This window comes from Anolis sagrei, chromosome 13, assembly GCF_037176765.1.
Source record: "Anolis sagrei isolate rAnoSag1 chromosome 13, rAnoSag1.mat, whole genome shotgun sequence".
NCBI lineage: Eukaryota > Metazoa > Chordata > Lepidosauria > Squamata > Dactyloidae > Anolis > Anolis sagrei.
In genome coordinates, this window is record NC_090033.1 from 14,072,440 (window position 1) to 14,087,936 (window position 15,497).

At 47.1% G+C, this 15,497-nt stretch overlaps 1 protein-coding gene across 2 annotated transcripts in view; it reads left to right on the forward strand.

The window, feature by feature from the left end:
- NPHP4 (nephrocystin 4) overlaps positions 1–15,224 on the forward strand; it is a 185,355-nt gene extending 170,131 nt beyond the window's left edge. For both annotated transcript variants that reach the window (XM_067472811.1, XM_067472812.1), the window contains exons 27-30: positions 1–158; positions 8,572–8,751; positions 12,329–12,472; positions 14,604–15,224. The exon at positions 1–158 is cut by the window's left edge and continues 14 nt beyond it. In XM_067472811.1, the coding sequence (XP_067328912.1) occupies positions 1–158; positions 8,572–8,751; positions 12,329–12,472; positions 14,604–14,744 (623 nt within the window). In that variant the 3' untranslated portion in view covers positions 14,745–15,224. The remainder of the gene's footprint in view (positions 159–8,571; positions 8,752–12,328; positions 12,473–14,603) is intronic.
- The last annotated feature ends 273 nt before the right edge of the window (positions 15,225–15,497 follow it).

The window sequence follows — 15,497 nt, forward strand, 5'->3', positions numbered from 1 at the left end:
CCGCTCCGACCCAGATCTGGCAGTTCTACCTGCATTCGTTGCAACGGATCGATGTGAGCTGCGTGACAGGGCAGCTGACCCGCCTCTCGCTGTTGCTGCGTGGGACGCAAAGCCTCCGGAAGGTGAAGGCCTACTCGTCCCACCCGCAGGAGCTGAAGGTGAGCGTGGGTGGCTCCCAGGCTTTGCTCGCAGGTTGATTTCCACCTCCGCCCGCTTCCTTGGCTGCTCGACTTGGCTTGCTCCATGGCCGGCGGTCTCTAATATATATTAATGAATGCAATCCTCCTCCTCCGCACCCCCTAAATAGGAAGCCAGGCAGCCTACAGACACACGCTCGCTCCTTCCTTGCCTATTTATGAAGCCTTGGAGCACCGTCCTGTCCGTATTTACTTGCAATAAATGGAGCTTATTCCCCGTTAAGTGTGCATACGGTTTCCACCCTCCACACACACGCACGCAAAGAAATATAAATGCTTTTGTTTTGTATAAACCAAACAGCAAATGTACCCAAGATGGAATAAAAGCAAATATACCCAAGGCTACATGAAAAAAAAAAGAGAGAGACAGAGCTGCAGACTGCTGCATACATCTATCACAGTTCTTACTGTTGGAGGAGCCAGGGAAAAAACAAAACAAGAACGGAAAGTAAACAGAAGCTGCCAGATTTTGCAGTAAATAACAGCAATGGTATTTTTTAGCTGGAAGTGGTCACACATTGAGTTAGGGCGCTTCTCTCAGGAAAACGTTGCTCCGGGTGCAGAAACGTGGTAGATGTGTTTACTAGGGCTGGTCAATTCGTTTCGTTAATTCGTAATTCGTTAAAAAAATCGTTAATTTTTGAATTACGAAACGATTACAAAACATTTTTTTTTAACCTGGAAGTGTTTTTAAATATCGAAACGGCAGGCGCCAAAAATTTTTGTATTTCCGTCCATTTCGGAAATACGTAAGATGGCCGCCTGCCGATGCTTGCTGAGAGGGGCGAGCGAGAGGGGCGAGCGAGCGGCGAGCGAGAGGGGCGGAAGCACTCTCTCCTGACATTTCACCCACATCTATGGCAGGCATCCTCAGAGGTTGAGGTCTGTTGGAAACTAGGCAAGCGGGGTTGATATATCTGTGGAATAATGTTCAGGGTGGGAGGAAGAACTCTTGTCTGCTGGAGCGAGAGGGGCGAGCTAGCGGCGAGCGAGAGGGCCCGCCAGAGTGAGTGCCTGCCTTCCCTCCTTAATAATAATTAATAATAATTAATCCCTATTCTACTAAATTAATAATTAAATTTAAAAAATATTTAAAAAATATTGAAAAAAAAGGGCGCCATCTTTACAAAATGTTTTGTAAATATTTACGAAATTTCGTAAATACCGAAACTTTTTTTTGGGAAAGTTTTGTAATTATTTTAAATATCGAAACAAAAAAAAACCCAATTACAAATCGATTTTAGAAACAAATTTTTGCGTTGTTACCCAGGCCTAGTGTTTACATGATGTGCATCGGAATTATAATCAGCTCCTGCTGCACGGCCTGTTGTATACAAGGATCTTGAGCAGGGTTGGTGTTATAGAGCTAAAATTTATGGAGGCAGAGACCAATTAGACTCATCAAAGAGTTCTTTTTCCCTGGTGAGACAGAGAAGCATCCCATATTTTTTCCCGATTTCCCAATGAAAAGTCTCACCAGTTGAAGAAAAGCCATCGAGGTTTAATGCGATTCAGCTGGAACGGATGCAAAGCTGCAATAATTCGCCAAAGCTAAGCATGAGGGGAGTATACCAATACAGTCATATTTATAGCAAATTCAAAGTTGCAGAGTTCAAACTCCCTGCCCCGGCTTCCCTGTTGTTCCCCGCCGTGATTGGGCGATGGGCGAACAGCTGGGAGGCGGCCCTCCTGCCCCCGGCGCCTCTGGAACAATCAGGAAGCTCCAGTGGTCCGTAGGATCCAATTGGGAGACCTCTGCCACCTGGTGGCAACAGCAAATCAGGACGACCCCAGCTGCCGCAGTAAGAGCGGAACTGGGAGTATATACAGTGGATGGCTTATCCAAAATCAGGGCCTACAACTACTGGGCAAAACTGATTGCCATGGCAATCAGTTGGAGCAGAAAGAAAATCAACATCAGTCCTCTTGGCTAGTTCTCCTGACAAAATATATTAGGAGCTGTGGACTCCCGACTCGGTATCCGAATCTCTTAGAAGAGCTAGACCCAAAAATAGTTGCTCAACGAGTATTGGATATAGAAGGCCAAAAAGACATTGCTACCCTCAGTAAAGCTGGCTCATTGAAATGGTTAAGCCGCTTTAAACACACTTTCCAAACAGCTCGATATCTAAAAACAGATATGCCAAAACACCTCAGGAGGATATCACACATGTTCTGTTCAATTGTGAGCTGTATAAGAAAGAGAGAGACCATTGCCTTGGACCATACATTATTCACAAAACACACTGGGATCCGCATATTAAAACTTCATTTTTGTTGGCCAGCCAGAATCCTAAAATAACACACAAAACAGCCCTTTTTCTATTCAAAGCAACACAGCTGAGAATTGCACATTTAGAATCAATTGAGGTAAACTGTGGAGGTGACACAGACATTTGACCTGAACGGGATCTGCCAACAGTTTGTTTATTTTAACCTCTTTTATTTTAACCTCTCTTATACCAAGCGTTGTATGTTGTATGACTATGTGTTAAATGTGTTATGTGTTAAATGTTTTGATACGGCCAATAGGCCAATCAATAAAACGTATCTATCTATCCTCAGCAAATCAGGAGAGGGAGGCGGGATGAGGGACACAATAGAGTCTATGAATGAGTTTTGAAAAAAGGAAATGCCATGTGGCCTGCGAGACAAAGGAAAAGTCTCAAAACAGGGCTAGTCTACTGTCCCTTGAGTGGCATGTGTGAGGAAAGACCAGATTTTTCCAGGCCAGCAAACAGGAAAACAATGAAGATAAGGCTGAAGTGATTGTTCTTTGATGAATATACAGCCCCTTGGTCTCCCTACAGATGTTTATAAAGCAATTGTCCTCCTAACCCTGCTATACGCCCTGCTATACGCCTGTGAGACATGGACTGTCTACAGACATCAACATTGACACTGAAATACAACAACGCCTGAGCTCTGTGAGTGCAGCATTTTTCCGAATGAAGCAGAGACTGCTTGAGGACCGGGACATTCGTAGGGATACTAAGGTGGATGTTTATTAAGCTATTGTCCTCCCAACCCTGCTATATGCCTGCGAGACGTGGACTGTCTACAGATGTCACATGCAACTCCTAGAACGATTCCATCAGCATTGCCTCTGAAAAATCCTGCAAATCTCTTCAGAAGACAAGTGGACAAAAGTCAGCCTGCTGGAAGAAGCAAAGGCCACCAGCACTGAAGCGATGGTCCTCCGGCATCAACTCCACTGGATTGGCCACATTGTCCGAATGCCCGACCATCATCTCCCAGAATAGTTGCTCTATTCCAAATTCAAGAATGGAAAATGGAATGTTGGAAAACAGGAAAAGAGTTTTAAAGATGGGCTCAACCTTAAAAACAGAGAACTGGGAAGTCCTGGCCCTTGAGCGCTCCAGCTGGAGGTCAGCTGTGACCAGCAGTGCTGCAGAATTTGAAGAGGCACAAATGGAGGGCGAAAGAGAGAAACATGCCAAGAGGAAGGCGCATCAAGACAACTCCGACCGGGACCGCCTTCCACCTGGAAACCAATGCCCTCACTCCGGGAGAAGATGCAGATCAGGAATAGGGCTCCACAGTTACCTATGGACTGACCGCCAGGATACTGATCTTGGATGACAATCCTACTCGGACAAGGAGGGATCGCCTAAGTAAGGTCCCTATGTTGACTTCTTGCGATAGACTCCACCTTACCACAAAAGTCAACATTGACTCCAAAATCCAAACCGCCCGAGCTTTGCGAGTGCAGCATTCTTCCAAATGAAGCAGAGAGTGCTTGAGGATCCCTCGTATCCTTTAGTAGCATTTGTTGGATTTTTTTGGTGTGTCTGCCGATTGTAGGTTGTCTTCCTCATCACTTTCCCTATGGTAATTCCTGTCATTTATCCTCCCAAAACCAAAGCGACAGATGCAATTCAAGAATGATGTTCACGGCAGATGGGGGTTGGAGTAGCTGGTCCGCGTGGTCTCTTCCGACTCTTATTATTCTGTGATTCTATAAGCCGTGATATAAATGAAACGCCTGCCGGCCTTTCCCTGGAGCACGTGGCGCCGCCTCCACAAGTGGCCGCGCTTTTGCAAAGATTGGCACGGACGGTCGTGGCGAGATGGACCCTCCACCCGGATACGAGAGGCCGTTGGGGATGGCGGAGGATTGATGGCTGCAGAAGCCCCGCTCTGTAATTGCCTTTTGATTAAAGCCGTCCGACGGAGAGATCAGTGGCCCGGAGCCCCAGTGGGCAAGTTATCTGAATTAATGAGGCTATCGGGAGACTAATAATTTCTTTAGAATGCGTCTAGTCATAATTATATCTGTGAATAATGCGAGAAACACAAACTCCATTACCCTCACATAAATTGGGAATTGCTTAAAACTTGGGACTATTCGGTGAACATCTTCGGCAAAGACAAGGGAACCCCTGGCCAATTCGCTGGAGGAGATTCAGCCATGTTCTATTCTGTATTAGCTTGGGGACCTGACGCTACTCGGGTAATTTGAGAAAGGCATTGTGTGCCAAGGTTGGTCTTTATCAGTCATTTATGTGGCTCGCAGTGCTCTCAGGAAGTTAGTGAAGGTACTGCGAGTCCCATCATCCATGGTTCATCCGCCTCCAAACAGCACCAGGATGTAGAGTGGGTGATGGGTGCTCTGTGTGCCAAGTTTGGTCTTGATCAGTCATTGGATGAAGGTCGCAGCGGTCTCAGGAAGTGAGTGGACATAATTTCAGTCCGTAGTCCATCCTCCTCGAAACTGCACCAGGATGTAGAGTGGGTCATGGGTGCTCTGTGTGCCAAGTCTGGTCTTGATCAGTCATTGGATGAGGGTCACAGCGGTCTCGGGAATTGAGTGAAGTTACTTCAAGTCCCATCATCCGTGATCCATCCTCCTCCAAACCACACCAGGATGTAGAATGGGTTATAGGGGTTATGTGTGCCAAGTTTGCTCTTTATTGGTCTTTGTTGGGAGCCAAAGTGGTCTGTGGGAACCAAAGGGTTTGAAAGTACTACAAATCCCATCAACCTTTGTCCATCCTCCTCCAAACCACACCAGGATGTAGAGTGGGTCATAGGGGTTATGTGTGCCAAGTTTGCTCTTTATTGGTCTTTGTTGGGGGCTGCAGTAGTCTGTGTGAACCAAAGACTGGGAAAGTACTACAAATCCCATCATCCATTGTCTGTCCTCCCCCAAACCTCACCAGGACATGAAGGGGTCATAGGGGTTATGTGTGCCAAGTTTGTTCTTTATTGGTCTTTGTTGGGAGCCAAAGTGGTCTGTGGGAACCAAAGGGTTTTTAAGTACTACAAATCCCATCAACCTTTGTCCATCCTCCCCCAAACCTCACCAGGACGTAAAGGGGGTCATGTGTGCCAAGTTTGATCCAGGTCCATGCTGGTCACAGTGGCCTGTGAAAGTGGGAGCCAATCAGAAAGCTGCCATATACACTGCCCTCCCTCCGCATACAAACACTGACTTTTATTATATACATAAATTTTTTTAGTACATTTAATGTTAATTGTATAACATAAGTAGGCTTGAACAGCATCTTAGTCATTTTGACGGTGTGGATATGAATGCTTACTAATTACTTCCGTAGGCGATCCCTTGTTGTCCGAATAGGATGATCCTCCAGGGTCAGTGTGTAGTGTGCGGTGGGTCCGTAGGTGACTGTGGAGCCCTATTCTTGACCTGCATCTTCTCCCGCAGTGAGGGCATTGGTTTCCAGGTGGAAGGCGTTGGCTTGATGCACCTTCCTCTTGGAACGTTTCTCTCTTTCGCCCTCCATTCTGCAGCACTGCTGGTTACAGCTGACCTCCAGCTGGAGTACTCAAGGGCCAGGGCTTCCCAGTTCTCAGTGTCTATGCCAGAGTTTTTAAGGTTGGCTTTGAGCTCATCTTTCAATCTCTTTTCCTGCCCACCAACATTCCGTTTTCTGTTCTTGAGTTTGGAGTAGAGCAACTGCTTTGGGAGACGGTGGTCGGGCATCCAGATAACATGTCCAGTCCAGCGGAGTTGATGGCAGAGGACCATCGCTTCAGTGCTGGTGGTCTTTGCTTCTTCCAGCACACTGACATTTGTCCGTTAATCTTCCCAAGAGATTTGCAGGATTTTTCAGAGGAATCGTTCCAGGAGTTGCATGTGACATCTGTAGACAGTCCACGTTTCACAGGCGTATAGCAGGGTTGGGAGGACAATAGTTTATAAACAAGCACTTTGGTATCCCTACGGATGTCCCGGTCCTCAAACACTATCTGCTTCATGCGCAAAAAATGCTGCACTCGCAGTACTCAGGCGGTGTTTTATTTCAGTGTCGACGTCTGTAGACAGTCCACGTCTCACAGGTGTATAGCAGGGTTGGGAGGACAATAGCTTTATAAACAAGCACCTTAGTATCCCTACGGATGTCCCGGTCCTCAAACACTCTTTGCTTCATTCGGAAGAATGCAGCACTCGCAGAGCTCAGACAGTGTTGTATTTCAGTGTCGACATCTGTAGACAGTCCACGTCTCGCAGGCGTATAGCAGGGTTGGGAGGACAATAGCTTAATAAACATGCACTTTAGTATCCCTACAGATGTCCCTGTCCTCAAACACTCTCTGCTTCATTCGGAAAAATGCTGCACTCACAGAAGTCAGGCGATGTTGTATTTCAGTATCAACATCTGTAGACAGTCCACATCTCACAGGCGTATAACAGAGATGGGAGGACAGTAGTTTATAAACAAGCACTTTGGTATCCCTACAGATGTCCCGGTCCTCAAACACTATCTGCTTCATGCGCAAAAAATGCTGCACTCAGGCGGTGTTTTATTTCAGTGTCGACATCTGTAGACAGTCCACATCTCGCAGGCGTATAGCAGGGTTGGGAGGACAATAGCTTTATATACAAGCACCTTGGTATCCCTACGGATGTCCCAGTCCTCAAACACTCTCTGCTTCATGCGCAAAAATGCTGCACTCGCAGTACTCAGGTGGTGTTTTATTTCAGTGTTGACATCTGTAGACAGTCCATGTCTCGCAGGTGTATAGCAGGGTTGGGAGGACAATAGCTTAATAAACATGCACTTTAGTATCCCTACAGATGTCCCGGTCCTCAAACACTATCTGCTTCATGCGCAAAAAATGCTGCACTCAGGCGGTGTTTTATTTCAGTGTCGACATCTGTAGACAGTCCACATCTCGCAGGCGTATAGCAGGGTTGGGAGGACAATAGCTTTATAAACAAGCACCTTAGTATCCCTACGGATGTCCCGGTCCTCAAACACTCTTTGCTTCATTCGGAAGAATGCAGCACTCGCAGAGCTCAGACAGTGTTGTATTTCAGTGTCGACATCTGTAGACAGTCCACGTCTCGCAGGCGTATAGCAGGGTTGGGAGGACAATAGCTTAATAAACATGCACTTTAGTATCCCTACAGATGTCCCTGTCCTCAAACACTCTCTGCTTCATTCGGAAAAATGCTGCACTCACAGAAGTCAGGCGATGTTGTATTTCAGTGTCAACATCTGTAGACAGTCCACATCTCACAGGCGTATAACAGAGATGGGAGGACAGTAGTTTATAAACAAGCACTTTGGTATCCCTACAGATGTCCCGGTCCTCAAACACTATCTGCTTCATGCGCAAAAAATGCTGCACTCAGGCGGTGTTTTATTTCAGTGTCGACATCTGTAGACAGTCCACATCTCGCAGGCGTATAGCAGGGTTGGGAGGACAATAGCTTTATATACAAGCACCTTGGTATCCCTACGGATGTCCCGGTCCTCAAACACTCTCTGCTTCCTTCGAAAAAATGCTGCACTTGCAGTACTCAGGCGGTGTTTTATTTCAGTGTCGACATCCGTAGACAGTCCACATCTCGCAGGCGTATAGCAGGGTTGGGAGGACAATAGTTTATAAACAAGTACTTTGGTATCCCTACGGATGTCCCGGTCCTCAAACACTATCTGCTTCATGCGCAAAAAATACTGCACTCGCAGTACTCAGGCGGTGTTTTATTTCAGTGTCGACATCTGTAGGCAGTCCACATCTCGCAGGCGTATAACAGAGATGGGAGGACAATAGTTTATAAACAAGCACTTTGGTATCCCTATGGATGTCCCTGTCCTCAAACACTCTCTGCTTCATTCGGAAAAATGCTGCACTCACAGAAGTCTGGTGGTGTTGTATTTCAGTGTCGACATCTGTAGACAGTCCACATCTCGCAGGCATATAGCAGGGTTGGGAGGACAATAGCTTTATAAACAAGACCTTTGGTCTCCCTATAGACCGAGAAGTAGCGGGGGAACACTGTACTTCCAAATAAATAATAGTACAATTGTCGCAGCACGTATTCCCAAATCCCGCCATCTCTCTCTCTCTCTCTCTCTCTCTCTTCCCATTTTCCTTCCAGTTGGACCCAGAAGGTGTCTTCATCCTCCCAGCAAACGGGGTACAAGACCTTCACCTGGGCATCAGGCCTCACATCGCAGGGAACCGGTTCATCTACCTCAACCTGGTGGACGTGGAATACCACCAGCTGGTCTCCTCCTGGTTGCTGTGCTTGTCGTGCCGGCAGCCCCTCATCTCCAAGGTGGGTAGCCATGCAACGGGAGAACGGCCAACTCACACCCGTAATCCTTTAACTGGGAGGAACTGGGGCACGTCCTTGTAATTCACAGTTGCAGGATTATTTGTATTTTGAGAGTCTTGTTATGGAAATCTGGATTTTTGAGGGGACGGGTCGCCAAACTACGGCCCGCGGGGCAGATGCGGCCCTCCAAGGTCCTTTACCCGGCCCTAAACGTTAGAGTTAGGAATTAGGCTCGGGTAAGCACGGAAAAATTTGGTTCTAAACTCGTTTTGTTTTTAGGGGGCCCTTGCGTTTCGTTTTTTTTAATAATTCCGAAATTTTCCTTTAAAAAATTTCGAAATTTACGAAATTTCGTAAAATTACGAATCGATTCGTTAATGGCGGACGAGATTGTGCAATATGCTAAAAAAACCCTCCAAATGGGACAGGGGGAACTTCTGAAGCTTCCCTCTCCCTCTGTTGTTGACTCTTGGTGTAATAAAACACACAACAACTATAAAACTTGCACCAGACATGCGAAAATAATTACGAAAAATTACGAAAAAAATACGAAATAATTTCGAAATAATTACAAAATAATTACGAAATGAATTGAAAAAATTGTTTCGAATCTAATTTACTCCTCACACTACTCCTGCATGGCTCAATATTGGATCGTAAGCTAATTTAAATACGAGTTAATAACGAATTACGAAATTAACGAACGAAACCACCCAGGCCTAGTAGATAGGCACACAGAGGCTATTTAGCATTCCAGCTTCTTATAGCTTCATGAGGGTATGCTCGATTCTGGCCACAGGGGGAGCTGACACTTGTGACACCGGGTCCTTTGATGGAGTACTTCCACATTCTTCTGTATGGCGCTGGAAGGTTTTATGGCATTGTAAATTAGTTAAATTGCCCTCCTCACATAAAGCAGTACCTAAATTTCTTACTTGAGAGATTCAACTGTCTTTCAGGCTGCATAGGTCAATAGCAAGCTAGACTATTAGTGGTCCACTTGTGATATTGATGGAGTACTTCCTCATTCTTCTGCACGCTGCTGGAAGGTTTTATGGCATTGTAAATTAGTTAAATTGCCCTCCTCACATAAAGCAGTACCTAAATGTCTTACTTGAGAGATTCAACTGTCTTTCAGGCTGCATAGGTCAATAGCAAGCTAGACTATTAGTGGTCCACTTGTGATATTGATGGAGTACTTCCTCATTCTTCTGCACGCTGCTGGAAGGTTTTATGGCATTGTAAATTAGTTAAATTGCCCTCCTCACATAAAGCAGTACCTAAATTTCTTACTTGAGAGATTCAACTGTCTTTCAGGCTGCATAGGTCAATAGCAAGCTAGACTATTAGTGGTCCACTTGTGATATTGATGGAGTACTTCCTCATTCTTCTGCACGCTGCTGGAAGGTTTTATGGCATTGTAAATTAGTTAAATTGCCCTCCTCACATAAAGCAGTACCTAAATTTCTTACTTGAGAGATTCAACTGTCTTTCAGGCTGCATAGGTCAATAGCAAGCTAGACTATTAGTGGTCCACTTGTGATATTGATGGAGTACTTCCTCATTCTTCTGCACGCTGCTGGAAGGTTTTATGGCATTGTAAATTAGTTAAATTGCCCTCCTCACATAAAGCAGTACCTAAATTTCTTACTTGAGAGATTCAACTGTCTTTCAGGCTGCATAGGTCAATAGCAAGCTAGACTATTAGTGGTCCACTTGTGATATTGATGGAGTACTTCCTCATTCTTCTGCACGCTGCTGGAAGGTTTTATGGCATTGTAAATTAGTTAAATTGCCCTCCTCACATAAAGCGGTACCTAAATGTCTTACTTGAGAGATTCAACTGTCTTTCAGGCTGCATAGGTCAATAGCAAGCTAGACTATTAGTGGTCCACTTGTGATATTGATGGAGTACTTCCTCATTCTTCTGCACGCTGCTGGAAGGTTTTATGGCATTGTAATTAGTTAAATTGCCCTCCTCACATAAAGCAGTACCTAAATGTCTTACTTGAGAGATTCAACTGTCTTTCAGGCTGCATAGGTCAATAGCAAGCTAGACTATTAGTGGTCCACTTGTGATATGGATGGAGTACTTCCTCATTCTTCTGCACACTGCTGGAAGGTTTTATGGCATTGTAAATTAGTTAAATTGCCCTCCTCACATAAAGCAGTACCTAAATGTCTTACTTGAGAGATTCAACTGTCTTTCAGGCTGCATAGGTCAATAGCAAGCTAGACTATTAGCGGTCCACTTGTGATATGGATGGAGTACTTCCTCATTCTTCTGCACGCTGCTGGAAGGTTTTATGGCATTGTAAATTAGTTAAATTGCCCTCCTCACATAAAGCAGTACCTAAATGTCTTACTTGAGAGATTCAACTGTCTTTCAGGCTGCATAGGTCAATAGCAAGCTAGACTATTAGCGGTCCACTTGTGATATTGATGGAGTACTTCCTCATTCTTCTGCACGCTGCTGGAAGGTTTTATGGCATTGTAAATTAGTTAAATTGCCCTCCTCACATAAAGCAGTACCTAAATGTCTTACTTGAGAGATTCAACTGTCTTTCAGGCTGCATAGGTCAATAGCAAGCCAGACTATTAGTGGTCCACTTGTGATATTGATGGAGTACTTCCTCATTCTTCTGCACGCTGCTGGAAGGTTTTATGGCATTGTAAATTAGTTAAATTGCCCTCCTCACATAAAGCAGTACCTAAATGTCTTACTTGAGAGATTCAACTGTCTTTCAGGCTGCATAGGTCAATAGCAAGCTAGACTATTAGTGGTCCACTTGTGATATTGATGGAGTACTTCCTCATTCTTCTGCACGCTGCTGGAAGGTTTTATGGCATTGTAAATTAGTTAAATTGCCCTCCTCACATAAAGCAGTACCTAAATTTCCTACTTGAGAGATTCAACTGTCTTTCAGGCTGCATAGGTCAATAGCAAGCTAGACTATTAGTGGTCCACTTGTGATATTGATGGAGTACTTCCTCATTCTTCTGCACGCTGCTGGAAGGTTTTATGGCATTGTAAATTAGTTAAATTGCCCTCCTCACATAAAGCAGTACCTAAATTTCCTACTTGAGAGATTCAAATAATTACGAAATAATTACAAAATAATTATGAAATAAATTGAAAAAAATTGTTTCGAATCTAATTTACTCCTCACACAATTCCAGCATGGCTCAATATTGGATCGTAAGCTAATTTAAATACGAATTAATAACGAATTACGAAATTAACGAACGAAACCGCCCAAGCCTATTAGGAATCATCCTAATGTGTTGGCATGGCGAATTAAATAAAGGATTACATGTGATGGGATTGTTCAAATGATGTGGTGGGAATGTCCAAAGGTAACACAGTGAAGAAAATGGAAAACCTATTCAAAATATCACTTGGACTGAATATAGATTTGATGCTAATGGGAGAACTAGGCGACATGAAGATGAACGTGGAAGAACAAGAATTGTTTAAAGCTGTTCTCTCTCATGTGGGTTTCTAGTTTGTGATTGGTAATAGAAACTAGAAATACTTGTGCCTCAACAATGTCCCTGCTATTTACAATCCTTTCAGGCCTTTGAGATCGTGCTCCCCGCTGGAGGAGGGAAAGGCTGTAACAAGAGAATCACCTATGCCAACCCCTACCCGTCTCGGAGGATGTATTTCCTTCATACCAACCGTCCAGACTTGCTGCAGTTCAAGGAAGATTCCTTTGAGGTAGTGCTTTTAAGTTGGGATTTCTTAAACTTGTCCACTCGTGTCCCTCATTCGGCCTGAGAAATTTGTATGTGACCCTAAATATAATAGGTATAAAATTCAGTGTTCCCTGACTTAACTGCGGAGGTTCTGTTCCCGGACCAGTGAAAATCCGCGAAGTTAGGATGCCATATTAATTTTAATATTTATACATTATTTTACATATTTTGTATATTATTTCCTTACCCGCCTCCTGGACCATCCCAAGGGCACCTGCCTGCCTCCCTGGCCTCCACAGAGACTCCGGAGCCACGCAGGCAGCAGCAAGTTAGGGAGGCAGGCCTTCCCTGCCGTGCCTCAGGCTGCCACACTTCCAGGGTCTGTGGAGTCCAGGGAGGCAGGCCTTCCCCGCTATGCCTCAGGCCGCCACACTTCCGAGGTCTATGGAGTCCAGGGAGGCAGGCCTCCCCGGCGCGCCTCAGGCTGCCACACTTCCGGAGTCTGTGGAGTCCAGGGAGGCAGGTCTTCCCCACCGCGCCTCAGGCCGCCACACTTCCGGGGTCTGTGGAGTCCAGGGAGGCAGGCCTTCCCCGCTATGCCTCAGGCCGCCACACTTCCAGGGTCTGTGGAGTCCAGGGAGGCAGGCCTTCCCCGCCGCGCCTCAGGCCGCCACACTTCCGGGGTCTGTGGAGTCCAGGGAGACAGGCGTTCCCCACTGCGCCTCAGGCCGCCACATTTACGGGGTCTGTGGAGTCCAGGGAGGCAGGCCTTCCCCACCGCACCTCAGGCCACCACACTTTCGGGGTCTGTGGAGTCCAGGGAGGCAGGCCTTCCCCGCCGCGCCTCAGGCTGCCACACTTCTGCGATCTGTGGAGTCCAGGGAGGCAGGCCTTCCCCGGCGCGCCACAGGCCGCTGCACTTCCCGGGGTCTGTGGAGTCCAGGGAGGCAGGCCTTCCCCACCACACCTCAGGCTGCACCACACTTCCGGGGTCTGTGGAGTCCAGGGAGACAGGCGTTCCCCACTGCGCCTCAGGCCGCCACATTTACGGGGTCTGTGGAGTCCAGGGAGGCAGGCCTTCCCCACCGCACCTCAGGCCACCACACTTTCGGGGTCTGTGGAGTCCAGGGAGGCAGGCCTTCCCCGCCGCGCCTCAGGCTGCCACACTTCTGCGATCTGTGGAGTCCAGGGAGGCAGGCCTTCCCCGGCGCGCCACAGGCCGCTGCACTTCCCGGGGTCTGTGGAGTCCAGGGAGGCAGGCCTTCCCCACCACACCTCAGGCTGCACCACACTTCCGGGGTCTGTGGAGTCCAGGGAGACAGGCGTTCCCCACTGCGCCTCAGGCCGCCACATTTACGGGGTCTGTGGAGTCCAGGGAGGCAGGCCTTCCCCACCGCACCTCAGGCCACCACACTTTCGGGGTCTGTGGAGTCCAGGGAGGCAGGCCTTCCCCGCCGCGCCTCAGGCTGCCACACTTCTGCGATCTGTGGAGTCCAGGGAGGCAGGCCTTCCCCGGCGCGCCACAGGCCGCTGCACTTCCCGGGGTCTGTGGAGTCCAGGGAGGCAGGCCTTCCCCACCCTGCCTCAGGCTGCCACTTTTCTGGGGTCTGTGGAGTCCAGGGAGGCAGGCCTTATTTATTATTTATTTATTTACTGTGCTTGTATACCGCTGTTCTCAGCCCGGGGGCGACTCACAGCGGTCCAGGGAGGCAGGCCTTCCCCACCGCGCCTCAGGCTGCCACTTTTCTGGGGTCTGTGGAGTCCAGGGAGGCAGGCCTTCCCCGCCGCTCCTCAGGCCGCCACACTTCCGGGGTCCCTGGCCTCCACTGGAGGTACATATTTAATATTTTTTAATTTATATTTTCAAAAACCCGCGAAACAGCGAGTCCGCTAAAAGCGAACTGCAAAGTCGCGAGGGAACACTGTACTGTTAATGAATCCGCATTACAAGGCTTGCTAAATAGGGTGGTTTCTTTTTTTTTATGAAGTACAGTTGAAGCATCCTCTGCAGAGTCCGCTGTAAATACTGAACAACACTTTCGTGTCAATGTCCAAAACAGCAAAAAATTCAGAATTTTGCGGAAATTCTATTCTGCGATTGTGTCCTGAAACCGACCTCTCTGCAGCTCCCACTTTTGTCTTTTCCCTCACAGATCGGCGGAGGCGAGACCTACACCATTGGCTTACGCTTTGCCCCGAGCCAGAGCTCCGGCCAGGAAGAGATTCTCATTTATATCAACGATCGGGAAGACAAGAATGAAGAGACCTTCTGTGTGAAGGTCACCTACCAGTAATAGGATGTGTGTGTGTCTCTCTCTCTTTAACTGGGTCGTTTTCAACTCCCTCTGGCTATCCGTCAAACTTTCCCGGAGACCTTCAGGTCTTCCTTTCCTTAGTCCCATCTGCCCCCGAGTCATCCCTTGAGTGGCCTTCTCCCTTGACCCCGTCTATTCATCCTATGTCGGCGTGTACACTTGCGCCAACACAACCCAATCAAGTTCTTGCCACGGCCGGACAATTGAGTGCTCCCCAAATTTGCCTCAGGCATCAATACTTCTGTCTGGATCGAAACAACCATTCCTCTTGCCCTGGAGTGTCACTCGTTTTGGGAATGTCACCGAGGCTCGCCGATTTTCAACTGCACCGATCCCAGCGTTTTAGGTTTGGCTGGGTTTTGATGCCTTATTCTCTTTATTCCTTTACAGATAGTTGGTTTTGTATTTTTATATATAAATGATAATGGGTGCTATTGCAATGCATGGCGCCCCCTTGTATTTCTAGTCCTGTTTACTTTCCTGGGAGTCGAGGAGATGGAAGCGCCATGGTTTCCTGTCGTAGTCAACTGTGAATCGCACATATGGTATTCCTGTGCCTGTGCAGGCTAGCTTCAGAACCTTCTAGAATCTAAAGAAATATTAGGGAAGGTAGGGTTTTGGGCCCATTCAAGACTCCCCCAACTCCATTCTTACGTGTATCCCCTTTAGGGATTGTACCCAAAAAGTCTGAGGGAGAATATTGCCTCATTCACCACCTGCCCTATCCCAAGG